This window comes from Panthera leo, chromosome E2 (genome assembly GCF_018350215.1).
Source record: "Panthera leo isolate Ple1 chromosome E2, P.leo_Ple1_pat1.1, whole genome shotgun sequence".
Classification (NCBI taxonomy): Eukaryota; Metazoa; Chordata; class Mammalia; order Carnivora; family Felidae; genus Panthera; species Panthera leo.
Window position 1 is genome coordinate 13,152,877 of NC_056693.1, and position 27,963 is coordinate 13,180,839.

General features: G+C 55.4%; 1 protein-coding gene across 6 annotated transcripts in view; it reads right to left on the reverse strand.

The window, feature by feature from the left end:
• The window catches only part of POU2F2 (POU class 2 homeobox 2), a 57,621-nt gene extending 30,006 nt beyond the window's left edge, over window positions 1-27,615 (reverse strand). For 5 of the 6 annotated variants that reach the window (XM_042918517.1, XM_042918516.1, XM_042918515.1 and 2 more), the window contains exon 1: window positions 1,655-1,720. In XM_042918517.1, the coding sequence (XP_042774451.1) occupies window positions 1,655-1,667 (13 nt within the window). In that variant the 5' untranslated portion in view covers window positions 1,668-1,720. Of the gene's footprint in view, window positions 1-1,654; window positions 1,721-27,557 lie in introns of those variants that run through there. The other variant, XM_042918514.1, reaches the window with a different exon arrangement.
• Between the last annotated feature and the right edge of the window lie 348 nt (window positions 27,616-27,963).

Consider the following 27,963-nt stretch of genomic DNA (forward strand, 5'->3'; position numbering starts at 1 on the left):
CACACAGGTGTGCATACATATCCATACCCAGGTCACTCAGACAGACATACACACATACGTGTAGACACTCACATGCCTAGAATCAGCTCATCCTGGGAGATGGCCAGGGTGGACTCCCAAACCCTGAGCTCAGGCAGGCCAAGTGATCTGGCCAAGGCCACGCAGTGTATTCATTCATGTCCAGGCAGGAACCCAGGCGGGCCTCCCAGGCAGGGCAGTTCTGTGAGAGATCCCAAGTAGGGGGTCTAACTCAGTACCTAGCACACACGAGGCCCCCATCCAACCCCAGACAGGGAAGAGTCAGTGGTGGAGCAGAGCTCGGAGCTCTGCATCTACACTGCATGTATACCCACACATATACATAATTGCACATAGAGTCACCCCGATAAATAATCATGTGCCATCCTGCAAGTTGTCTTCCCTCCACGTCAACCGCCTCCCTCACCTCCTTTGCCTTGCTCCTACCCACTCATCCTTCACATCTCAGCCCAGACATCCCCTCCTCCAGGAAGCCCTCTCTGACACCCCACTGGCCCAGCTGGGCAAGTCTTCTGGGCTCCCACAGTTCCCCGTGCCTCCGACCCCTCTGCCTGTGCTTCCTCCGCTTTCTGGCAACAGGTCCATCTCTCCCACTGGGAACTCCAGGAGGACAGACCTGTTTCAGTTGTGTTTCCAACACCCAACACGAAAGTGCTCAATAAATACACGTTGCTGAAGGGCCACAGGGATACCTGCATATACACTGATGCGCGTAGGATGGCACATGCCAAATCAAGACCCATCCCCACGGACACTCACAAATGCGACACAAACCGACAGTCATGCTTACATGGCCACAAATGAAACAATCACCAAGTACTGACGCTTGCTGTGTTCCAGGCACCGTGTTAAGCATTTACACGTATTACCTCGTTTAACTCTCCCGTCAGCACTGCTGAGAGATAGCTATCATTATGCAGAGATAGACACATTTCACCAAAGGAGCCAACAAATACAAATCACCTTGTAAGGGTGCCCGGCACACAACATTCACTCAGTCAGCTGACACATAATAAATTTTTGCGTGGTGATAAGTGCCATAAAGAAAAGACAAAGCAGGGCAAGGGGTCTGAGAATGGTGGGATTGGTTGCCAAGTCAGACGGGGAGATCAGGGAAGGCCTCCCTGAGGAGGTGATATCTGGACAAATGAAGTGAGGCAGTGAGCCAAGAGGTCATTGCCAAGGCTAGCCCACAGTGCCACACACAACAGACCCTCACACACAGACACATGAGTCACACTCAGAGGACTCAGAACCACCACTCACATACACACGCACAGAAACGCACATACCAAAAAGCCCTGCAGCTCAGTGTTCCCAGCCCTTCGCAGCCCTCACCCACGGTCCTCCTTATAAGAGCCTGCTACCAACACTGGGCTCCATCCTCCCTCCCCTAGAGCCCTCAGAACACTGCAGCAGAGATAGTGGGGGGCGGGGGAGGACAGAAGCCCCCAGGTGTCTGGAGTGGAAGGGAAGGGGAAAGAAGAGCTGAGGGCGAGGGCGGGGACCCAGGGTGGGAGCGGGGGAGCTGCTGAGGTACAGAGCGAAAGTGCAGAGGAGACAGCTAAGGAGGAAGGGCAGGGCCGGCAGCGGGTGCTGGCCCCAGGCCCCTTACCTGGAGCCCCCATGCTGGAGTGAACCGTGCTGCCCGCCCCGCAGGGCTGGGGGAACAACTGTGTCATCTCCCCGCCCTCTCTGGGGGCCAAGCCCTCTCAGCCGGAAGTCACCCAGGGAGGAAACCACAGGGTCCGCCCCCTTCAGAAGGGAAAATACTCTGGCTCCAAGGCCCACCTCAGGAGGCGGTGGACCCCAAATCATGTGTGTGTTGGGGCAGTGGGGGTAGTGGGGTGGAGGGCAACAGGCTCGAGGAGCTGAGTCCTCCCACTGGGTCTCCAGGAGGTTCCTGCAACAGCTGCCCCAGCCCTTCAGCGGCCTCCACCAGGGCAAACACATCTGGAACAGGGCATGTAGGTCTGGGAGAAAGGGTGGGCCCCTAACAACAACAACAACAACAACAACAACAACAACAACACTAAACCCTGGCTAGAAGTTTTTTGGGGTCTTTCCCAATGCCAGACTTGACAGGTGCACCTGACAGGCATCATCTCTTGAGATGATCACTATTTGCCCCATTTTACAGACGAAAAGATTGAGGACCTGAGAGCTGAGGTGGCTTCCCCAAGGGCCCAGAGCCAAGAAGCACTGAAGCCAAGAAGCACAGCAAGTGACGTTCGCGGTGGGTGTCCCGCAAGGCTGTGCAAAGGGAGGTACCCAGCCACGCACCTGTCCGCAGGTGAGGCGTCCGTCCACTGAGAAGGAAGCGGTGCCCTGGGACAGTGGCTGTGAGGGCGAAGGGGAGGGGCCGCTTGGCCCAGAGTGGCAAGATGTCCACCAGGGGCAAATGCGGGCGCCCCAGGCGGTTTGGGCGAGGGGAGCCCCGGGTCCCCTGACAGACCGCCCGCTGGCCTTTCACGGAACTGCGCTCCCGACCCAGCATTTCCCTCCGCTCCCGCCAGAGGGCGGCAGCGCCCAGCCAATAGGCCGGAGGGAGGGGCCGGCTGCGGAGGAGGAAGCCCCTCCCTCCGCTCCCCTCCCCGCCCCCCCCCCCCCCCCCACCCCTGCGCGCACACCTGCGAGGGTCACACAAAGGCGCAGGACTCCCAGCGCACGGCGGCGCAGACAAAGGCGCGGCCGAGCCCGCTGCCCTCTTCCTCTTCCCCGCGCCCGGTCCGAGGCTGTCAGGCCACCTGGCGCCTCCAAACAGGCCGCCTGTCCGCCCTGGGCCCCGCGAGACTCGCCGCGCCCCACGCTGGAGGAGGACTCCCAAGCCACACGCGCACACGGACGCTTGGACTCACCCAAACGTATACATACACTCAAGTATTTCTACACATGAGCCCCGGCACTTCACACACATGTGTCCACGCGCAGACACACGGGAACCCTCCTCTGTGCCTAGGCTCCCTACCCAACATCCCTAACTCTTGTGTACAGAAACCCCTGGGCACCCTCCTGTGGGCACGAGGGCATATCTACACATGTGTGCTCAGGCACGCCTCCTGGCCACGTGTGCCCACATTCACACCCATGCACACTAACTCGGGATATATAACACACAGGCAGACCTTCCCCGGTGCCCTTCCTTCTGCACACAGGCCCTGTGCATCCAGACACACCCAAGCGGGCGGGCCCACTCAAGGGTAATGACCAGTGTTTTTCACATCTGTACACAGAGGGGCCAGTTCCCAACTACCGACACTCCACAACACTCCGTATGGTAAAGACCATTTCACTGAGGAGATCCACAGACCACACGACATCAACCCAGCTTCAACTCAGACCTCCTGCCTCCTGGTCCACCCCTCTCTGTCTTTCAGATGCAGGGTTTCTGTGCACAAGGGCCTTCCCGATAGCGGTCTGGATAGTGGTCTGGCGGCAGTGGGGTACCGGAGCCTCATCTTGAAGCTGCATTTGCACAGCAGGTTTTGTTTGGATTTGGGATTTATGTCTTGAGGAGGTTGGAATGAGGTCATAAGGACATTATGGGGGGCCAAAACCTCACCAAGCCACCCCCATACTCTGCCACGGACACAGTCAATGTCATCCATGTCAGGTACGTGCTTTCTGGACATGACTGGGTGTCAGCCCCTCATGGTGAGCACGAAGAGAAGCACCACCCATTTCGGGCGCTGCCTTCCCAGGTCTGTAGCTGAGTGGGGGAGCCAGGAAAGGGCTCAATCACTCCCCCTTGGGATGAAATCGCCCTACCCCTCTTGCCTCCCAGGCTGACTGAGTCCCTGACTTGGAGTCAGGGAGTCCAATGAGAATGGGTCTGAGACGTCTGTCTGGTGGGAGAGGACAGAGGGGCAGCGTTTGGGCCCACTGGGTGGGGAGGCCCTGGCAGCCAGGAATGGGAGGCCCAGGCAGGGCAGATAGTGGCCTCTCGGCCAGAGAAGAGGCCTCAAGCCATGTTGAGCGAGGCAGGTGGGGTGTGGGAGCTGGGGAGCAGTGGGGGGCCTCTCGGGGTGCAGGGAGCCTGGGAGGGAGGCAGCGCAGGGGAGGCCAGGCTGGGCTCAGGGCTGAGCGGTAATTAAAGGAGACGTAGGGGGCTCCCCAGGGCCAGCGGGGCTGGTAACTGACACGCGGGCCCCATTGCTCTGCTCATATTTCTCACCGGATCGATACGTTTGACTCCCGACAAGACAATAATCGCTTGTACGCGGCGGCGAGTCGATCAAATACATTATTAGAGCGAGGTCCCCCGGGGGCCCGGCGGGGAGTGGTAGGGGGGGAGCAGCCAGCCCACCGGGGACAGCAGAGCGGGATTCTTCACCCCTCAGGGCCCCCAGCCATGGCCTCTTCCTCTCTGTCGCCCCTGGGGACCCTCTCTGTGGCTTGGTTCCCTGGCTTCTTTCGGGATTCCCGCTGTCTCTGGCGACCTCTCTACTCAGCCCCAACACATCCCTGCTCTGCGTGGGGACCCAAGGGGTCTTTCTCCACAAGTGCTGCCTCATCTGTAGGGCTCAGCGTGTGGGAGCTCAGAGAGGCCCCTCCGACCCCCAGCTTAGCAGGAAACAGGGAGACTGGGTTGCAGGCCACACTGAGTCAACAGCTGGGCCAGGAGAGGAACCGGTGATTCATTGACACCAACCTTCCTCTGCATCTCAGCACATCGGCCTTCAACAGAGACCAGGCCAGGGCAGCCTCTGGGGGCAGGGGGGTGTCTTAGGGACCCAAACACATAGGAAAACAAGATGAGGAGTGACAGACAGACACAGAGACAGAGGGGTGTTTGGCTAGTCCTGCTGCAGGGCCATGCCATCCTCCAGTGCGCCCCAGCTACTCTCAGACCAAACCTAGCTTTGGCCTGCCCTGGGCACTGCTTGCCCACCTCTTCCCCCACCTTCCTGGTTTCTGGGCTTGAGCCTTCATTTCCTGTTCACCCTTGGCCTTGCCCTCAAAACTGCTTCTCTGGTGCCCCTAAGTCAAGGTCAAGCTGCAGCCACCCCATGATCTGCTTAGGAGCACCCAGCATCCAGGGACTTAAATTATTTCTCCTTTGCTGCCTTCATCATCATCATCGTCATCATCATCATCATCAATCATCATTACCAACAACAGCAGCAACAGTGTCACTGTCTATTCTGTGCTACTTGAGCCAATACATTGGTTCCCATCTTCACGACAATCTGAGGAAGTAAGGTCTATTATCATCCCCATTTTACTGATGAATTGGAGCTCAGAGAGGTGAAGTCACTTGCCACACGTCACACAGCGTGTGAGTGGTAGAGTCAGGAGTCAAACCCAGACCTGTCCTCCTCACAAACAACATGGCAGCAAACAACACGGCCATTCCAGGAGCGGAAGGGAGGCACGATTGGCTGGTACAGACTGAACAAGGAAGATATAGGAGACAAGGTGGGGAGTCAGGGCCACACCCCAGGGCCTTGCAGGCCAGGTGAGCATTTTGGATTTTACTGCAAGCACAGTGAGATGCCACTGAGGGGGTCTTGAGCAGGGAAGTGACGTGGCTCTGTAAATGTTTTTGTGGATGATTCAGGCTGCTGTGGGAGGTTGGCCGTGGGGAAATGGGTGGTGCCCACATGAGATGGAGGGGATAATGGCTGGGACCAGCGTGGTGGCAGTGGGGGAAGAAAGGAACAGGTGTCCCTAGAAGCAATCTTGAGAGTAGACCCCATGAAATTGGTGATTTGCTGAAGGTGGGGGGGGGGGGGAGGAGGGAGGAGTGAAGAATGAAACCCAGGAGCACAGGAGTACCTTTCCTACCGCAGAAAGGTTGGAGAGGAGGCAGAGCTCAAGCTGGGATGAGAAAGATTTGGGCAGGGCGCCATACATGCCTTAGGCTGGATTTGATGTTGTAGGTGGGAGACTTTTGAGCAGGAATAGTGTGTGTAAGAGAGATCCACAGCATGAGGACAGGCCAGCGGTGGAATCTAGAGGTAGGATTAACAGAGAGGAGGCTGGGACAAAGACCCAGATGACAGGGAGGCTGAGGCCATGAGGGTCCACTTTCACATGAGATTCTACAGGACTCTAGTGGGCCTGCAAGTGGATGACTGGGCAAGTGCCTGGGTCACAGATGGATAGTGGGAGGGAAGATGCTCAGGTCAGTGCTGGGGACAAGATCAGGAAGCAGCATCTCGGAAGCAGTAAGTCCATGGACTGAGAAGTCAGCAGATGCTTAATAAATTCACATCGACACAACATTTCTTGTCGCACCACCTCCAGCCTCCTGACACCAATTTCCCAAACCTGCCGGAATTCCCAGGAGTTCACCTCAACTGAGAAGGAATTGAGAAGCACTGTGATATGACTTAAAGAAGATAAAAGTCACAAGACCAAGCAGATCCCCATTCTAACCTGGCCATTTGGTGGCCTAGGGCAGCCCCTGGCACACTCTGGGCCTCAGTTTCCCCATCTCTAGGTGGGAGGTGTGCTGAAGGAGCTCGCAAAAGCTTCTTCCAGCTCTAACATTCTGTGCTTGAAAGAAACAAGAATGGGCAAGATAGTCTGATGGATCAATTAGCTACACAACAAATATAGGAAGAGAAGGGGAATGTATTGCAGCTTATTCTAAGAAGGACCTGGTTGACTATACTCAGGATTTCACTGACTCCTTGCCTTTTATCAGGGACTTTTGTTATCCCCATTTTAAAGAAATGAGGGAAAGTGAGGGCCACAGTCACAGCTAGGCCGGGGCACACCCACAGTCTCCCTGATCCCAAAGCCTGTGCCTAAACTGCTGTGCTGAGCTCACTGCTCCTCCTCTTGGCTTGCATATGTCTCTCAGATTGTAGGTCCCCTGAGAACAGAGTCCTTGGCATCCATCAACACCTATCCACCAGGGCTTCCAAGGAAGCTAAAGAAATAGGTGCCTGGCCCTGGGCCTTCCCCTGACAAGGCACCGCCCTTGACCCAGGAGTCCCCACCCACCCCCATGCTGTCCACACCAATCCAGCCCAGACTTCCCACTCTTCCAGCATGACTGCAGGTGGGAAGCCACCGACAGTCCCCCGTGCAGGGAGGGAGCTGTCCAAAGGCTGAAGCACAAAGGCCATCATCCTTGGTCCAGGAGCCCTCCAATAACTCCCCTCTGCCCCTCAGACAAGCCCGGTCCATGCACCATCAAGGCCTCCAGGGCCCTGAAAGACTTCACCTCTCCCCATGGAGAGCACTGCACACCAGCCACACTGGAAGAAGCCAAGTCTGTCCCCACCTTGAGGCCTTTGACCTTGCTGACCCCTCCCCTAGAATGCTGTTCCCATCTCTTTCCATTCCTCTTGTCCCTGAGAACTCAACTCAAAGGCTGCCTCCTCCGAGGGGCCCTCCCTTACTCTGTCTGCCTTCCATCACCTGGTTTCCTTTTCATTGTAGCACTCTCTAGAACTCAATTACTGTCAACTTGTTTTACTGTCTGGTTACCCCTGTGAAATGTAAGCTCTCTGAAAGCAGGTGTCTTTTTCTTTTTTTTTCTTTTTTTTTTTGTCTTGTTCACTGTAACCTTCCCAACACCTGAGATAGTGCCTGTCACACAGTAGGTGCTCCAACTTTCTCTGTTGAATGAGTGAATCCCTCAGGGCTCCCAGAGCCCACAGAATGAAGTCCAAGGCTGGCTCTCCAAGCCCAAGTGGGTAAGGGCCTCTGCCAACCTCTGCAGCTACTTTGCCCTCAGAGCTCACCTTCTTCAACACATTGGGTTGGCCTTCCTGCCTCCTTTGTCAGCCTTGGCTCAAATTTCCCCTCCCAGGAAGCCTTCTCTAACTCTGCCAGAGTCCCAATTAATAGTAATGACCTCCTCTTCTGACAGCTCCAGGCAACATTCTGGGCTTTAGCACCAATGGTACTGCACTGTAATTACTTCCCATGGAGGCTGCCCCACAGGGCAGAGCTTGAGGGCAGGGCGGCATCAGATTTGTTGCTGTGGAGGAGGAGCCCAGCCCTGGGCCTGCAGACTGCCAGGGCTCCAGGAATGTTTGTTGCATTGGGGCACGCACTCTGCAGACTGTAATTATCCATACGGTGTATATAAGCACTGGTTTAGGAGTCAGACATATGAGGATTTGGAAACGGGTTCCTTCATTCACTTGCTGTGTGACCCTGGGCAAGTGAATTCACCTCTCTGAGCTTCAGGGTCCTCCTCTGTGAAAAGGGGGCAGTAACATGGGCTGACAGGAACTTCACTAATTTTAAACATAATACTTGCCACCGTCAAGGAGTTCAGAAATTTCACGAAGTGTTCATCACATCAAGGTTTGAAGTAGAGAAAAATCGGAAACAACCTAGATGCCACCAATAGGACAGTGGCTAAGTAAATTATAGTGCATCTCCCCAGTATGTGGTTATGAAAGAGAACAAGACAGACATACAGGTACGGACACAGAAGGTTGTCCAAGCCACTGTTAAGTGAAAACGCAAACTGCAGAAGGATTTATACAAATTAATATCATTTATGTAAAACAGCTACAAAAAAAACACCATACTTTTTGTATGGGTGTGCAAGAATTGACAAACGCAGACAAAAAGGTCTGAAGGTAACTAACTAATGACAGCTACCTTTTGTGAGGGGACCAACTGGGAAAGCAGAGAGCTTTTAACCTTTTCTATTACAGTTTTGGTTTTTAGAGGAGATTGTATTCATGTTTTGAATTCAAATTAGAATGCATTAAATGAGACATAGGTGACTAACTACGAAAGAAAAGCAAAGAAATGATTATCTCCAAAGTGAGGAACAGTGGTTACTTCCAGCAGGGAGGGAGGGAGGGGTGTCTTGGAGAAGGGACACACAGGGGTGGGGGCTGCTGGGTGCTGGTGGCCTTCTTTATCCCCACCTAAGTGGTGCCTGCACAGATGTTCGCTCCATAAAGATTGATTAAGTTGTACATTTATGATTCGTCCACATGACTGCGCTTCCTGTGGGCAGGGGCCAATTCATACACGTTGTAGTGTCATTTGCTCCCCACCTGCCCCTAACTCACTCCACAGAAGCAGACCTTCACAGAAGTCTGTGTTCAGTAGGGTGCGCCCCATAGCTGCAAGTGCTCTAAGGGGCTGAGCCGCTGTCCAGGGTACTAACAGCCCAAGCCTGGGAGGCCTCAGGAGGCTGACCAAATATGCCAGCTTCAAGACTCCTTATCCTAACCAGCTGGCTAACCTTGAACCCCGCCATGCGACCCGACCAGAGCCTGCCTCTACCACATCACCTCCCATTGCTCCCCACCCATCACTCACTTCCTTCTTGCTGGCTTTCTGTCCCTACAACCCAAGCCCAAGCTCTGACATGCCTCAGGACCTTTGTTCGTGCTCTCCCCCTGCCTGGTGCCATCTTTCCCCAGCTGTTCCAGGGCCCATTCCCTCACTCATTCCAGGATTCCACTTCCATGTCCTCAACAGGGAGGTCTTGGTCACCCTGCCTCACATTAGCCTTTTCTCTCATTTCTATCCTCTTTCAGCACTTCTCACTGCCTAACATTCAAGTTTCCGCAGGTTACGTACTTGTCTATTATCTGCCTCCCCCACTTGAATCTCCACACCAGGAGGATAGGGAGCATGTCTGTCCTGTTCAGTTTTATCCTCCTTTTTTTTTTTAAAAGGGCCTCATGGCGCGCCTGGGTGGCGCAGTCGGTTAAGCGTCCGACTTCAGCCAGGTCACGATCTCGCGGTCCGTGAGTTCGAGCCCCGCGTCAGGCTCTGGGCTGATGGCTCGGAGCCTGGAGCCTGTTTCCGATTCTGTGTCTCCCTCTCTCTCTGCCCCTCCCCCGTTCATGCTCTGTCTCTCTCTGTCCCAAAAATAAATTAAAAAAAAATAAAAATAAAAATAAAAAAAATAAAAGGGCCTCAGCTACCCCAAATTGCATTAATCATAAGCTTTGGTTCACTGCCTACTCCCATTGTTGGCTGGGCAGAGCTCCCATTATTTATTTGCTTATTTTATTTATTTTAAATAATGTGTTCATGTGAACCTACCGCTTAACATTCAGATTGGAATCATGAAAATAATCACTCTGACTCTTGTCTGACCTGTTCACCACTATGTCCCCACCGCTATGTTCACATAGGAGGCATTTGGTAGCTATTTACTTAGGAATAAATTAAGGGACAGTGACCTCCACACCATGCAAAAGGGAGTTGATGGGAGTGCCTGCCTGGCCTCACAAGGAGGCAGATGGGGGTGGAGAAGAAATCAAAGGCCAGGCCCTCCACAGGGGACAGGCTCCCCTATCGTCCCTAGGTGCTCCCATCCCCAACCCAGCCTGGCCCAAAGCGTCTTCTGTGCAATGCAATTCTACACCTTCATGGAGGGCCCACTGTGCCAGACCCTGTGCCAAGAACTGAGGACACCGAGCATGTCAGCCTTGCACCCACCGTTGAGGAGTTCTCAAGCCACCATGCCCTGGCCCAAGGCTGTCCACTGTTATCCTAAATAGTACAAACAGCTACCCGGCACCTGCTCCGTGCTTTCCTCGCTCATCTCCCGACATCTTCCCAGTGATCCAATAAAGCAGGTGCTGTTACTTTCCCCTCTTTCCAGAGGAGCACCCTGAGGTGGGTCAGAGTGGGCAAGGACTTGCTCAGACCAGGAAGGGGCAGGGTGATTCCAGAACCTGGCTCTCCTTCCCACCGGGTGTGCTGCTGTGCGGGTTTCTCCTGTCAGAAGACCACAAGGTCCTGGACCTCCCGCATTTCTGCAAAAGCAACTGAACGCAGCAGAAAAGACGTCAAGTTCGGAGTCACATAGTGGTAAGGTCCCCGTGGCAGGTGCAGTGACGCAAGGGCAGGGGTGGCATTTGCACCAGGTATCACATTCATGAAGGGCCTCATTGAACAAGATTCCCATTTTTAACTTTCCAGTTGAGTGCTACTGGCAAACCACACCTCCTGTGGGACACTATGAATCTTGTTTTACTAAATCAAATAATTTAATAAATGACCTTGCAAATATTAGTCGTTTGGCATCTTGTTGTTCCTGCTGCTGAGAGCACGAGTCTCTAACTGCACTTTGGTGTTCCTTTATTCTCAGCGTACTGGGAAGCTCAAAAATTAGAAGTGCCCTGGGCCCCTCTCCGCCTCTATGGAGCTTGCCGAGTCCTTGCTGTGTGATTTCAAGCAAGCCACCCAACCTCTCTGAGCCCCTCTCAGAGCTGTGTGGCCTCTGAGCGGCATCCACAGAGCCTTGTCTGCAGGAGCTGCTCCACAAACATTTATTCGGAGGCGTTTAACTTGAGGGAACCAGGTTGGCCCACATCGTATGCGACAGTCCCTGCCACCGTGGAAACAAACTGAGCTCTCTGGACATTTGAAGGAAAGCGAAGGATCAAGGGAGATGTGTAGGTTTTTGGTGTGACAACCATTTATTGAGATGGGACAGGTTTCTAGAGGAGCTCAGGGACAAGGAATCCAGAGTTCAGCTTTAGACAGTTATAGGAGGTACCCTGCACCCGCTGGCTACAAACACTTCCCACGCATTTTCTTATTGAATATTCTCACTGAGTGGTTCTACAAGAGAATTACTGCCAACATGCCCATTTTACACATGAAGAAACTGATGCTGAGCAAGGTTGAATCATTTGCCCGGGCTGACACAGATGGAACCAGGGTCGGCATCCAGGCAATTGGACTCCAAAGCCCATGTTGCCATCCTGCTGCTCTAACTCTCCCCACACCCTTACTCGCTTCTTCCCTTTGGCTTGGCAGAAAACACTGGGCTTGGGCCTGGACTTGCTGTCTGAGACATCACATGCCTCCCATCCCTGTCCCGGTTATGGCCTCCTGCCAATAGGAGCAATTCGCTAAGAGCTTCCGTGTCGGTTGCCTCCCTTGAGTCACGGCAACACGGGGATGCACCCTGAACAGCGTCCCCGGGGCCCCGGTACTTTCTCCAAGTTCACACAGCAAGGCCAGCCGCGAGGAGAGCAAACACCTTCGGACCGACTCGCCCTCTGCACCACCTGGCTCAGAGCTCACCTCCTCCGTGGAGTATCCTAAGGAAGGACCCTCAGTTACCTCCATGCAGAACCTCTGTCTGGCAGTGAACTTCTCCTCTGTACCAAAAACACCAGGCACTTTGAGGTTTGTGTAGAAAACATGAAATAGATACAAGGCAGGATTCTGCCTCCCAGAGGCTTCCCCTGAGCTCCTAGAGAAAAAGTAGCACGGTGACAGGAAAGGCTTGGGTATGTGCGGGGTCAGACCCTCTTCCTGACCAGCCGTGTGACCTTGGATTGGCTCGGAGCCTCCATATGAGCACCATCCCCAAAGCTCCCTCTGATTCCTCTACACCCCCAGGCTGGGTGCCACCTCCTGCCTCCTCCCTGCAGGGCTCTGTGTTGCTATGCCTGACCCTCATAGTCTCCTCTCGCCCTGGCACCCCAAGAGGGTCTTTCTTTGTTTTTTTTTTTTTTATTTTTTTTAATGTTTTTTATTTCTGAGACAGAGAGAGAGCGCACGCGCGCATGTGTGGGGAGGGGCAGAGACAGAGGGAGACACAGAATCTGAAGCAGGCTCCAGGCTCTGAGCTGTCAGCACAGAGCCCGACACGGGGCTCGAACTCACAAACTGTGAGGTCATGACCTGAGCCGAAGTCAGTCGCTCAACCGACTGAGCCACCCAGGCGCCCCCCAAGAGGGTCTTTCTAAAACTTAATCAGGCTGTCACTCCCTTGCTTAAGACTTCAGGGGCTTCTGGGGCGCCTGTGTGGCTCAGTCGGTTGAGCGTCCGACTTCAGCTCAGGTCACGATCTCGCGGTCCGCGAGTTCGAGCCCCGCGTCGGGCTCTGGGCTGATGGCTCAGAGCCTGGAGCCTGCTTCCGATTCTGTGTCTCCCTCTCTCTCTGCTCCTCCCCCATTCATGCTCTGTGTCTCTCTCTATCTCAAAAATAAATAAACGTTAAAAAAAATTAAAAAAAAATACTTTATAAAGACTTCAGGGGCTTCCCTGCTTTAGAGAAATAACCCAAACCCCTTAACCCAGGCTGTGAAGTCTTGTGTGATCCGACTCCTGTCCACACCTCTCATCTCTTCCCCTACCACTCTCCCCTTTACCTACTCTGTTCCAAGCCACACTGCCTCCTCTCTGTTCTTCAAATCAAACTCTTTGCAACCCCAGGCCCTTTGCATGTGCTATTCCCTCTGCCTAGAAGACTCTTTGTCTAATTAAGTCCTATTCCTCTTTCAAGGTTCCGCTTAAATGTCTTGCCCAGATGCTGTTGACTCCCTATAAACTGTCTCTTCTTTGGAGTAACTTATCACAATTTCTGATTTTGCTTATTTAATCGATATTTACACTTAAAGATCCACATCCACTCTGGTTTGTCGACTCCACAAAAGTAGACTGCACCAGTTCTGTTTACTGCTCTATCTCCAGTGCCCAACACAGGGCCTGGCACATGGCAAGGGCCCAGCAGAGGTGTGGAATGTGTCAATTAAACGGATCCTTTATGGGGCCGAGCAGCTGAGGCAGGACTTGAGTCTTCTGAGCCTCAGTCTCCACTTCTATAAAATCAAGATAATAATTCCTCCCTTACAGGGTAGTGGAAGATCCAAACAGACAATGAATCTTGAAAGTCCTCTGGAAAGGGGCGCCTGGGTGGCTCAGTCGGTTAAGCATCCGACTTCAGCTCAGGTCACGATCTCACGGTCCGTGAGTTCGAGCCCCGCATCGGGCTCTGGGCTGATGGCTCAGAGCCTGGAGCCTGCTTCCGATTCTGTGTCTCCCTCTCTCTCTGCCCCTCCCCCATTCATGCTCTGTCTCTCTCTGTCTCAAAAATAAATAAAAACGTTAAAAAATTTTAAAAAAAAAGTCCTCTGGAAAGAAATGTTCTTCAAATATAAAAGTTCAGAAGAGCTAGAACCTAGAGGCTGAGCAACATTCAGGGAACAGTGAGAGAGAAGGGCACAGCCATTTGTCAAGCAGCCTTATCTGCCAGACATTTTACATTTCCTCGTTCACTGACTTCTAGGAGGTGGTGGCTGTGAGCCAGAGGAGAAACCGAGACTCAGAAAGGGGAAGCTACCTGCTCATGGTGTCACAGTAAGTCTGTGGAAGAGTCAGGATTTGAACCCAGCACATGGAGGCAGTCACGTTTCCCATGAATCTCCAGCAGAACTTGACCTCTTGCAGTGGGGCTCTGGACAAATATTTAACCAGTTGGATCAGTGAAAAAAAGCGGGGGGGGGGGGGCAACCAGAGTTGTTTGGACCTGAATGGCTGTCTCACTGGCTAGTGACCTTGGGCAAGCCACTTCCCTTCCCTAAGCCTCAGTGCTCCATCTGCAAAGTGAGAATGATGACCATGCTCACCAACAGTTGGGAGTTCAGCCAGAGCCTGCAGGTCGAGAGCTTAGCACAAAGTAAGCTGTCAGGAGCAGCTGTTAGGGCCGTTACTCTTGCACAGGAGGGAACAGCATGAGCAAAGTCTTGGGGGCAAGGTTTGGGGGATGATGAGAGGGCAGTGGAGAGAAGGTTGATCAGAGAGGACCTCTCAAAGGAGGGGCACCTGAAGCCAAATGGACTGGGACTCCCAAGTCTGCGCTCAGCTGTCAAGGCGGGCAGTGGGAAGTCTTGACATGTCCTGCACTCCATAAAGGTGACAATCTGGGGGGATTGTCCTCAAGCAGCCAGGGAGCATGTGAAATAGCCACCAATAAGGTTCCTCCATCTCCTGCCCGTCTCTCCAGCTTCTGCTTCCAGACCCCTCACCTTCCAGGTCTCCAGACCCCTCGCCTCCTCCCAGGTCTCCTGACCCCTCGCCTCCTCCCAGGTCTCCAGACCCCTCGCCTCCTCCCAGGTCTCCAGACCTCTTTCCTCCTTCCAGGTCTCCAGACCCCTCGCCTCCTTCCAGGTCTCCTGGACCTCCACCAGTATCCCATACATCTCAGTCACCTGCCAACCTCATCTCTATCCCAGGGTCCAGCCCAGCCCCAACTCAGGTGGGGCCCTTCCCCCACACAGCCCACAGAAATCTTTCGCTCTTCTGTTAGGAAGGCCTTTTACTAATTAGAAAAGTGGGGCACCTGAGTGGCTCAGTCATTTAGGCGTCTGACTTCAGCTCAGGTCATGATCTCACAGTTTGTGGGTTCGAGCCCCACATCAGGCTCTGTGCTGACAGTTCAGAGCCTGGAGCCTGCTTCAGATTCTGTGTCTCCCTCTCTCTCTGCCCCTCCCCTGCCCATGCTCTGTCTCTCTCTCTCTCTCTCTGTCTCTCTCTCTCTCTCTCTCAAAAATAAATAAAACATTTAAAAAAAAAGAAAAGAAAATTATTATCTGAAGATAGGACAAAACATTTCATGATGGTGAAAAGTAGGAACGTTTTAGGCATAAGCAAGCACATGGCGTGTGGGGAGGTACGTGTGTGTATATACACCACATTTTTAACACACACTGCCTCTTTCCACGTGCCAGCGGGATCACAGACACACAGCTCTTCACTCCCCTTCACAAGCCAGGGAGCTGTGGGTAATGACAGGAGGAAATGGGAATTCGGCACTAGTGTAGGGGCTTGGTGACTGGGGGGTCGCTGAGTTCTAGGTGAAGGATGGCGGCTTGGAAAGGAGACTGGGGTTCATCCTGGAATCCTCCCTCTCGCGAGTGCCCCCCTACCTGTCCACTCCCCATCGGTGCAACCCAGAGATGTCCAAATCCCTCTGCTCCTCCCTGCTCTGCCCCCAGCCCCGCCCCCAGCCCCCCCCCCCCACCTCAGCGGCCCCTCTCTCTTTCTCCTCTGGCATGCCCCACCATTACACAGGCTCCTCCTCACTTCCTTGTGTGCTTACCCATCCACAGAGACCTCTTGAACCCCTTGCTCATGGCAGACGCTGAGCTAGGGACAAGTGACGCTGTCCTCGCCCTCCAGGGCTGATGCTGGAAGCGTTACCTGGGGTCAGGAACCCATGCCCTACACCACCCCCTAAAGCACCACCTGCCCTGGCAGGACCAGAGGGAAAGTCTTGGCATCTTGGGCTTTCCCCAGCTTCCCCTTCTGGGTCTCCAGGAGAAGGTGAGAGGGCGGGTCTGCGGCATTGAGGCTGCATCGTAGGACACCTGGACAGGGTTATGACCAGGCTCTGCAGCAGAACCCTGCCTAGCTGCCTCCCCAGGAGCCTGAGAGAACTCCAGGCACCCACAGGTCACCCACAGGACGGGGAAAACAGAGGTTCAGGGCAGGCAGGTGACAGGAGCAAAGTCACGTGGCACATCTGGGGGACCCAATCCCCAGTTCTCCTGCTCTGGCTCAGCAGGTGCAGACTCGTTCTAACTCCAGGCACTGAGGCCCCGGGAGAAGAGAAGAGGGGCTTGAGATCTCTCTGCACTTCCTGCTGATGTTCTAAGGGCCTGGGCCTCTGTTTATTTTCACGCTGAGGGAGCGGGGAGAAACCAAGAAAGACTGCAAGGAGAGGAGCGATGTGGGGGCAGGCAGGGTAGGAGAGGTCAGAGGGAAAAGTGTGTAGTGAGTGGGCAGAGAAAAAGCGTGTGGCAGGAAAAGAATAACTGGGGACTCTGCAGGTAGAACAGAGAAGGGTGTGGGGGTTCTTACATCCCTGGAGGGAGGAGAGAGTCACGAATAATACAGAGACAGAGACAGAAAGATGCAAAGAAAGTGAGACAAAGAGAAAGAGAGAACAGAATTGGGGGGAGCAAGAGCAAGCCGGGTGGGGCTCCCAGGGCCTCTGTAAACTGCTTCCCCCAACACCCCTGTGGGGAAGTCCTGTGGAGGAGGGGTCATTGTCCCCAGCCCTTGAGGAGCTGGTGTGGGAGGGGTGTCCAATCCCACACTATCCCTTCCCCTGGTCCCCAGACAGTGTGAAAGGGGTGGGTGCAGGCCCCTGAACGCAACCAGCCAGCCCCAGGGGCAGGAGCCTGCCTTCCCCCACCTGTTCTTATCCCCTGCTCTGGGGGCCGGCTCCAGCTCTCCTGACTTCTGCCCACATCTCCCTCAACCTGTGGCCATCATCTCCCTGCCTGCCCACCCTGACACCGTCCTGTCCATCCCCGTGGCCCCCCAGATGACTCGTCCACAGCCCACCTTTCTGCTCCCCTGAAGGTTTGGGGTTAGCAGCCTTGATGGGGAGGGGGCCTGGTGGATTATTGAGGATGTACCGGACTGCGGCTGACACGGATGAGGAGGAAGAGGAGGGGGTCTTGGTGATGGACGATGCTGGTTCTGCAGTGGGGGGTGGCGGGGAGGGGGTGGAGGAGGGCTGGGGGAGGGGTGGTGAGGAAGCGGGTTGAGGGGGGAGCAGGACCAGGCTCACATTTGGCATTCAGGGCAGCTGACAATAAAAATGCTTTATTGCCAAGAAACTGGATCGATCGGGGCTGGAGGGGGCCGGCAGGGGGGACGCGGAGGGCTCAGCGCAGAGGCCGGCGGCCGGGCCTCCGCAGCGACCAGGGCCCGAGCTGCCCTCCCCCCTGCGCCCCCCTCCCCGCCTCCTGCCCTTTCTCTCTCCTGCAGCCACCGCTTAGTTCTTATTATATTTTTTCTTATATATTTTTTCCCCAGCTTCTCCTGCTCCTGTTATTTTTTTTTCTTTTAATTTTTTTTTTTTTTTTTAAACTCGCTGTACTCCCAATGCCGAAGGCCGGTTGGGGGTGGGGTGGGGGCACCTGCCCAGGCCAGACCCCTACCCACAGGGTGTCCAGAGCTACTAGCTCTGGGCTGAGCCCCTCTTTGCCTCCACATCCCCTTGTTCAATCAGTCTCCCCCTAGAGCCTGCCCCTGTGGGTGCCTATCTCCCCTGCCACTCATCCTAAGGGCCTCCCTCCACCCATAAAATAGCCCCCTCTCTGATGGGCCCAGGGCCCTGGCCAGGCCTTCCTCCCCTCCCCCCTACCTGGCCCCCTGCTCACTCCCAGAGCCATTTGGCTGATGGTCAGAACTGTCCGTCAAGGGGGCTCTGAGCCCCTGGGGACCCAGATGGGAGGAGGGAAGGGGAGAGGTCGGGGGTCAGGCCACGTCCCCTCAGCTCAGCTCTTTCCCCTCCCCCTTCCTAACAAAGGGAACAGCCATCCCTATGCTGGGTGGGGGCGGCCTGGTACTCAGGGAAGCAGGGAGAGAAGGACTGTGGGGATGGCCATGGGCAGGAGGCGGGGGTGGGGCTCGCCTGCCCCTCCTCTGCCCTCCCCCTCGGGTCAAGGCTAAGGTGATTCCTCAACCTCTCTGGGAGGCTGGGCTGGGCTGGGAAGGGAGGAGGATCTGGACAGACAAAGAACCAGAGCCCCCCCCCCCGGGAGTTGGGGGCTGGGGGGGGGGTCCCCCGCACCTGGGACCCAGGCAGCCCCAGCTGAGGGAGGGGCAGCAGGCACCCCTCTGGCCTTGGTCTCACCCTCTGCATGGCCCTGCCTCCCATCTGTACTAATCCCTGCAGATCCCAGAGCCACACAAAACCTTTGAGCTCGGGCAGGGTTAGATGGGGCTAGGGGGGAAACTGAGGCCCAGAGAGGGGAGACGGAGTCAGAGCTGGGATCAAGGATGGAGGGTTCTCAGTGCTGTCTGGAGCCTCACCCTTTTCTCTGCTCCTACCTAAGGAGACATCCCTGCCTTCCCTGCCCAGCGCTTGGGAGGCTTAGGTAGGGGGGCAGGCGGTAAAAAGTTCTAAGGGAAGGGAAGAGAGGGAAGAGGGAAGAGGAGGTTGAGAAGAGGGAGAAGCTGAGTTTTCTCTCTCCTCTGAGAAAAAGGGGGACCAGGAAAAGAAATTCTAAATATGGTGTGTTTCTAGCCCTGGCCTGGTACAGCTTCAAGGTGAAACATCAAGTCAGAAAGGGCAGGAAAGTAACGTGGACTGGGCCTTCCCAAGCACCTGGCTATCGATGGCTGGGGACGAGGACGCTCAGCGAGGTTCTTTCTCCTGCCCACCAACACATAGCAAAGGAAGATCCACACTCCCGTCCATCCCTAACCCCACCCAACGCTGCCTCAGAGCCTCCCACCCGCCCAGCCCAACGGTGGAGGGCAGAGGGGAGCCAAGGCAGTAAACAGTTTTGAGCCTCCCCGGCCTATCCCTCCACACAGCCCCCCAAACCCTGTGCCCACAAGAGATGAAGAGATGCCAGAGGCAGAACGAAATGGGGAAATTGTGCTTCAGTTCTTCCACGAGGCTGGCTCTCAGGGAGAGGGCCGCAGCCAAGAGGACGTGGGGGGAGGATAAGGTGGGCCTCTTTTTGGGGGGGTGGGCTGGCTGGAACGTGGCCCCACAGCCTGCCAAGGAGGCCCCAGATGGGCCGAGGACTAGAGGGGTCCCGCGGCCCTCCCGCAAACCTCCCCTCCCTTCTCTCCCTCTCTTTCTCGGCTGGCTATCGACCGGGGCTGTGACATGGTGGATCAATACGGCAGGGATATAAAGCCGGCTGGCCGCCTGCCTGCCTCTGCCTCTCCCTCTCTCCCCGCTTGCCTTGCTTCCCTTTCCCAGAGCCGCACCCAGGTCCCCCGCCCCCATGGCCCCCTTACCCACACCTCCGAGGGGCCAAGCCCCCACCCCATCCTGCCAACCACCCCCCTACAGCAGGAGAGCTTAGGGAGGCTGACAGCTTGGACAGCCAAGAGAGGGGGTGAGTATGGGAATGGGCAGGGAAGCAGATGGGGACGGGGGTCACACTGGCAGGTAAGGGGGCTGGGATCAATTAAGGGACAGTCCTCCTGGAAGAAAGCAGGCGTCCCCTCAGTCGGGAGCAGCTCGGGGAGATGGGGCCCTTTGAGGGTGTGAGAGGGATGGACCTCTGGGAGATGGACAGAGGGTACCTGGGGGTGCTGGGGAGACATTGTCCTGAGCCCACAGAGTGGGGGAAGTCCTGGGTTGGTGCTGGAGTAAGGTAAGGTGAATGGATGCCCAGAACAGTGGGGCAACCCCCAGGCAGCCTGCTGCCCATCCACAGAGCCCCTGGCTGCCCCATCCTTGGGTCTCTGTCGGCAGAAGCTGCCTTGGCCTCGCCCCAGGGCCTGGCCTGCACGTGTGTGTGGCGGGGGAAGTGCGGGGGGGATTGTGAGCTTCGGACAGGGGTTCCAGGGCAGCGCTGTGCTGTCTAGCTGCTGTACGTATAGTGTGTGCGTGTGTTCCCGTGCACCTGGGCGGCCGTGTGTCTTTGAGTCCCTGAGCTCTGCTGTGGAACTCCAGGACTGTGTCCCCGAATGTCTCAGCTACTGAGTCACGTCCGTGTGACCATGAATCTGTGGGTGTATCCCCGGGGCCTCGGCAGCCCTGTGTGTGTGTGTGTGTGTGTGTGTGTGTGTGTGTGTGTGTGCGCGTGCGCGCGCTTTCATGAGTATCTCCCCTACTCTGGGCATCCCCACACGTGTGTATGCAGATCTGTCTGACCCTCAGGGGAGTGTGCGTGTATCCCCAGCAGCACCTCGGTGACCTTCCGTCCCCAGGTGACATGGTGGCTGTGTGTTCTTGCGTTCCAGGAAACCCGCGTGTGCGAGCTGCCACCTGAGTGTGTCTGGGCGGGCGTGAGTCTGTGAGAATCTGGGGAGTATGCAACGAGCCCCCGTGTGTCTGTGTGTGCGGACTCTGTGCCTGCGTCTGTGCGCGGTTGTCTGTGTGGTTGCGTCTGTGTGTGTGGGAGCTCCTTTCTTTCTGACTGTCAGAGAGCCAGTGTGTTTTCTGCGTGTCTACGTGATGCCACGTGTCCCTGTGTGCCGAGGGCCAAGTGTATTTCCACGAGTGGGATGGAAGCTCTGGGTGTGTCCTGCGTGTGTCATGGTGACTTGGTGCATCTGACAGTGTTGGCAGGGGCGGGGAGGGGGTCTCTGAGTGGGGGAGGGTGGCGAGGCGGCAGAGCTTTGCCACTGCGGGGCCGGCTGGCCCGTTTTATAGCTGTGGCTACATCAGCTACATCGCCTCCAAATCCAAATGTGAGGGCCTTCTTCTCTTCCCTGCCAGAGGCCCCAGATCGCTTTGCCAGGACGGGCCCACGGCCCCCTCCCCCTTCCCCCTTGGGCGCCGGACCTCTGCTCCTCAGCACCCCCTGCTTTAGTGGACGCCACCTCAACTCCACCAAGCGACCTCCGTCCCTCCCAACCCCCCCAGCGCCACCCGCTCCCCCCGCCCTCCCCCCACCACAAGTCCAGTCCAACCCAGACAAAAGCAATTACTCCTGAGGTAGGATGTGAGTGTGGGTGTTAGAAACAGAAAAAAGGGGGGAGGGAGGGGGAGTGAGAGACACACACACACAGAGGCAGGGATGGACAGCCAGAGACCTGGAGAGACAGGGACGAGAGAGACAGAGGATGAAAGAGACTGGAAGAGACCCAGACACAGGAGGAAGCGGCAGAGAAAAGGAGCAGAGGAAGGGCAACCGTGCAATGGAGAGACACACAGACACAGGGGCCAGACAGACAGAGAGCGTGGAAGGCACAGTGATGGAGGCATGCAGATAAAGCAAGGATGGGGGCCAGATATGCGGAGGACTGAGGAGTTGGGGGGATGGGAACGATTCACAGAGGGAAACAGAAAGACAAGACAGACAGGGAGAGCAAGACAGAAAGGCAGAGACAGCTGGGGAGAGACCTCGAAGCTAGAGGTGGAAGGAAGTTGGGAACGTAGAAAACACTGAGGCAGCAGAGCTAGAGAGGGGCTAAGGGGGGCTCAATCCAAAGCAGTTTCTCTCTCTGTGCACTCGTGTGCGTGGGTATACACACACGCATGCGTGCACACACACACACACACACACACACACACACACACACACACTGGCTTTCTTCCCGCCCCACCCCACCACCCCACCCCCGGTCAGAAGTCAGGGGTGCCTAAGCCCTAGCGGCCCACAGTCCGCCAGGCCCCTGTGAGCCAAGGCAGGGAGGGAACAGGATGGACAGACAGGAACGGTCTCCTGACAGCAGCAGGGAGGGGTGGGAGCAGACTGGGCTCCTGATCACAGGGCAGGTGGGAGCAGTATCTCCCTCTTCCCACAGTCCCTGCCGCCTCTCCCTCCACACACAGGAGCACACACCAGGGGCCTTCGCCAAGTACAAGTTCCTTACACTCTGCCCCACAGCAGCCTGTTGAGGGGTGGGGCTGCAGACCCCAGGTGTGGGTGCACCCCGCCCCTGTCACGCCCCCCAGGCCGATGGCCCTCACCTCCACCAGCTCATTCTCACACCCTCACGTACACACTCTTTCTGACTATCCCTGAGCCCCTTGCCTGCTCTCCCCGCTGACTTTTGGCTATCTCCCTGTCTCTTTGTCTGCTCTTCTCAGCTGCTCCCCCTCTCCAGGCATTTCTCTGTTGCGGGTGCTCCCTGAGTCTCCCCGAGTTCATCTCTCCCTTTCTCAGATGACTCCTCTGGCCCTCCTGTCCACACATGTCCCCAGAGAAGGGCAGATGGCTGTACAGGGGGCCTGAGAAGCTGTCCTGGAGCAGCGGGCCAAGGGCAAGAGAGGGATACCTCCTTTCTCATTTCTCCCTCAAGCACCTTTTTTCCTCCTCTCTTCCTCACCCCTCCCCCCTCCTCCTTATCCCCACCAGGTCCACATCTCCATGTGGCTCTCTCTGGAGACAGAAAGCTAGACGTGGACCCATACAAACTCTACTTGCAAGACTGGAAACAGATCCAGGCTCAGAACAAGGAGGGAGTGGGGTGGAATGGAGAAGCCAAGACCCGGATGAAACCAAGCAAAGGAAAAAAGAAAGGGACAGGGGTGGAGCCCCAGGATGGGGAAGAGGAAAGGAAGGAAACCAGAAGCAGAGACAACGTAAGCTGGACAATCCCGGGGGTGGGCTGGAAGTGCACATATTGACTTCCAAGAAACGTTGCTAAAATGACCTAGGGTCAGACTCTGTGGCCTGACCTCTGTCTACCAGCTCTCTACTTGGAGTTAGGGCCAAGTGCCTGCCCGCCACCCCTGGGGCTGCATGCCTGCCAGGACAATGGGCACTTCAGCCTTCACTTGCTCTGGGACTGCGAGGCCAGGGATCCAGCAGTCCCTGAAGCTGCCGAGAGAGGAAAGCCATTTGCACTTCCTCCACGTCTGTATTTGGGTCCCACCCCGTGGCTGACAGACGCTCCCAGTCCTGGGTGGGTGACAGCTATCTCCACCCAGCCAGTGCCAGCCAAAGGGAAGGAGTGATCTCCTGACACCTCGGAGCATCCCACAATGGCAAACAGCACCTCGAATCCGAATCCGACTCCACACCCAGTAAGGACTGCCTCCAGCCTGCAGCCTCACACAGACTCGCCCTATGGACCACCCCTGTGGGGCCCACCCACAGGCAAGGAGCTGCCCCCCGCTGAAGCTGCTTTCTGGCCCAGCCACCCGACCCAGACCCCGAGGCCCGTCTGTAACAGCACATGCCCTATTCCGGTAGCCAAAGTGCTAGCCCCAGGTGCAACATAAAGGTGGCTAACTGGGCTTGGGGCATCCAAGCAAGTCCCCAACCCCATATACTGACTCCTTGGTTCTGATCTGCAGAACACCCGCAGTGCCACTCAGACCTGCATTTCCACTTCTGGAGCATTCTGCTGCCACACCCATACTCTCACCCACGGGAGGAAGCGACTGCCTTATGGCTCCATGTCCCTGCCTCTGAAGCAGGCTTGGGTTCTCTCCAAGGCCCCTCACCAGAGCCAGCAATGGAATCCTCTCACCCACAGCTGAGCTCCTGCTTCTGAGGCAGACTCTCTCCCTCAGGGTGTGCGGGTACCCTGGGAATGCCACCTGTGGGACTCCAGGGCCTCATCCACACCAAAGGCCACCAAGTCATTTTGTGGAAGGACACAGGGGAGGGAGAGACGGAGTGGGAACACCACCTGCTCTTGCCCAGCACTGGGAGGGCCTTGGATGTCCAGCGGACAGTGGCTGTCCATGGGGACTCTGAGGCCAGGCCAGCATCCATGGGCCCCAGTAGTGACCCACCCACTTGAACGGTAACTTAGCCTTGGCTTCTCCTAACCCTGCAGGAACCCCCTCACCACCTCCTCCTCTCAAAGACTGCCTGAGCCCGCCCCCCCACCCCAGGCAAGTCAATCATACGCCACTCCCTCCTGACCCCAGCACCTTGCAGACCTGTGAGTTCAGGGTAGTGGGTCCGTATGCCTGTCTTCCCACCAATCTGGGGCCCCTCAGAGGCCACACAGGTCTGCCTCCCCTCTGTGTCACCAGACTGAGACACAAGGCCTGACACACTAGAACCCCCCCAGAAATGTTGGCAGAAGGAATAAATGGATGGATTTGGGTTTATGTGTCCATGTGTTCATTTCTTTATTCATTCATTCAACAAATCCTTACTGAACATTGACACTGTGCCAGGGACTGGGTGCAGACAGCTAATGGGGGGAGACAGTACACACAAAATATGTGATCAGACATGGCAACGGTGCTCAGGAAGGAGGAACGGGGTAGGGGCCAGTGCAGCCTTAGTGAGGGGTCGGGGAGCCTTACACAGAGAGGGAGAGCCGGAGAGCCGAGGTAGGCTGAGGAGTGAACTCAAGCAAGAGTGGAGAGAAGGGCCCAAGAGAGTGGAGGGGAGGGGAGGGAAGGGAGCCGCGTGCGCACAGAGGCAGACAGCACCTCCAGGGCTGGAGGGGGTCTGGGCGCCGAGGAGGCCTCCAGATACCGGAGTGGAATCACTCACCTTCCAAGTGCGGCTATAAAGGATAGTGGGGGTGGGGGCAATGTTTGACGTAGTTGTTGTTTTGTAACAAAATGATATACCGAAGAGAGTGTGGCCTCCTTCAAACACGTCTGGTGGGGGCGGGGGGGGGGGGATGAACTTTCCCCGTGGACCACTCAGATATATTGGCAGCAGCCTTCAGGGCTAGTTCACAGACTCCATCAGCTAAACACCCCCTGTTGTACATTTTTCTCTAGTTTCTAGTGAAAAGCCAACAAATAGCCCAAGCATTATCCAACCCTCTCCATTTTTAAATTTGTCAGGGTTGGCAACAAATAAGACTTCAGGGGTTTCCCCCCAATCAAGTACCCCCCCTAAGCATAAGGATCAGCCATCCCGAGGAGATTCGAACTGCTGTGGTGAGTCCTATTGATGTGGGAGAGCAAGAGCTTACAGCTCAGGCAGACCTGAGCGCAAATTCTGCCTCTACTGCTTACCTGCCTTAGGCCAGTTGCCTCCCCTCTGTGCCTCAGTTTCCTTCTCTGGCAACAGGGGACCACCATCCATCTCACAGGCTTGCACTGAGGATTAATGCAAAATACCCAGAGTAGGCCCTGGCATGGAGGTGGCCCCTTGGTAAATATCAGTTCCGCCATTTGGGTGCAACAGCTCTCGGCATGTGTTACCGAAACTGTCACACGTGTGTCCATGAAACCTTGGATACTTAACAAACATCTATCTGAACACAAAGAATGAAAATCAGAGACCTGGTTTGCGACTTCCACCAGCTCTGAAACATAATTCCTTTAACAGCCTCTGCTAATTTAGCCCAACTTTCAGGCATTCCTCAAAGCCAACCTCTAGTCCCCAAATTCTGCAACCTGGAAGCTCCTCAACCCTCTTTTTTTAAATATATATGTACATATATATACACGTATGTATACATATATATATACATACATATATGTAATTTATATGTATATATATACATATATATGTAATTTAATTTGATTTTAAGTCAGCGCCACACTCAATGTGGGGCTTGAACTCACGACCGAGAGGTGAAGGGTCGCATGCTCTATTGACCGAGCCAGCAAGAAGCTCCTCCTTGACCCTCTTTTCAACATCAAGAGCATCAGGGGACCTGAAAGTTCCTGGCAAAGCTACAATTCTGGCTCCCTGGAGAAAGTTCACATCCCATACTCAGACTCCCACATTCCTTACCAGTTAGAACGGGGTCCATTGGTGGGTTTCAGGGGGTCTGTGAAGATCCTGAGCTGGAGCACAACTGGGGAGATACAGGGATGGGTTTTCCCAAGAGAAAGTCTATACTAAAAGTTGTATAACTAGAATTCTATGGGCCAAAGATTGCCCAAACCATGCGGCTTGGACCACAGGGAGATTTTTGAAATTTTGTGTTAGTAGCCAACATTTAAAAAAATGGGAGAGGGGCGCCTGGGTGGCTCAGTCAGTTGCGCGTCCGGCTTCGGCTCAGGTCATGATCTCGCGGTCCATGAGTTCGAGCCCCGCGTCGGGCTCTGTGCTGACAGCTCAGAGCCTGGAGCCTGTTTCGGATTCTGTGTTTCCCTCATCTCTCTGTTCCTAACCCACTTGCATCCTGTCTCTGTCTCTCTCAAAAATAAATAAACATTAAAAACATTTTTTAATGGGAGATTTCACACGAAATTCTGGGTATCTGACTTCTTTTGGAAAATTGGAAAATCTGGCAAGTGGGGTTTGCATCTCTGCAGGGAGACAGAGAGTGGAGCTGAAGAGCAGTCTCCCACCGCAATGCATTTTCTAGTCCACTGTGGTTCCTACGACCGCAGGTTGCAGACCCTGGGATACAGCTTTCATCTGCTCCTTCAGGTGAGTCTCTGACCCCTGGTACAGCAAGGATGCCTGGGTGGGACGCCTATGAGGGCCACCACAGGCCTCCCCAGACCCCGTGAAACCCATCCGTGGACCCTATTCTAACTGCATTCTAAGGAATGCAGGGGTCTGAGAACAGGATGTGTGCTTTTTCCAGGGAACCAGAATCATCCTGAACCTGAGCAGTCCTGAGGCCTGTGGGTTAAGCTGCTCTGGTAGAAATAGACGTGGCAGCATGGTGGTGGTAGGGGTGCAGGTCCCACCCCAGAGGCCCTGTCCCACCGCTCTCCGGATCCTCACTACCGGGGCCTCATCAGGCTGAGCGGAGCGAACACCAGAGCACATGCCCAGAGCCCGTTTCCTCATGAGCTGAGCTGCTGGGGAGCACTTGCTTCTGTTTAGGAGTCTCAGTGGGCTCCAAGGAGGGGTCTCACAAATCCTCACTTGTTCAGGGGATCTTCCAGCTGTATTTTGAGCTCCTGCTTCCTGAGGCAAATGCTCCCATGGAGTGACTTCTTTCATCCTCCCATCCTGTGTGGTGGGTGCTGTTATAACCCTCCTCTGACGGATGGGGAAACTGAGGATTACACATCTCACATGAGGCACAGGGGCCATCTGGCTCTGGAGTTGGAATCTGAACTGCCTCACTAGCCTTCCGCCCTCAGGACAGCGCTTGAGGAGGGTTCTGTTATCATTCCCTTTATAGATGAGGAAATGAAGGCTCTGACTATCCCAAGTCACTCCCAGTTAGGAAGGGAAAGAAAGGGGGTTCACACAGGCGTGTCTGCCCCCCAGTTGTGATCTGAGCCACCAAGTTATCCATCTCTCTCCTGCTGAGCATGATACTCACCAGCAGAAACCCTCACGGTCACCCACACCCAGAACCACCTGTTTGGCCAGAAAGCCACAGGACACACAGAGCATAAAAACGCAAAACAGGCTAACCTCGTGGAGGACAGAGCAAACCAAGGAAGGGCACCACTCCCAGGGTGCAGCCAGGGAAGAGGAGGGGAAAGCAGGGACTCCTGGAAGGGAACAGGACCCGGAGCACAGCAATAAGCAAAGCTCTGAGGCCGTGGCCCTTACCTCTTGGGCAAACGCAGCGAAGCTAATACATTCAGGCCACCAACCCAGTCCAGTCGAGAACCTGGAAAGAGAGGAGAAGAGAGTCAGCCTCCTAGGGAATATGTGAAGCATCCCCAACTCGGGCAGGATGAGGCAACTCCTCAAGTAGAGGAACTCGGCTCCTGTGGCACCATCCGTAGGCACCTCTTGGCGAATGTGGACTCAGGTCCTGCCAGCCACTTGTTGCCCTCAGCGGTCATTTCCGGGCTCTGAGCCTCAGTGTCCCCATCTCTTAAATGGGCATCCCACTGCCTGCCTTGTTGAACATCTGTTTTTCCCATCAGACTGGAAGCCCCCTGAAGGGCAGGGACTGTGTCTTACAGTGTTTGCCTTTGGCAGAGGGCCCTCCAAATGCAGGATGCCCCAG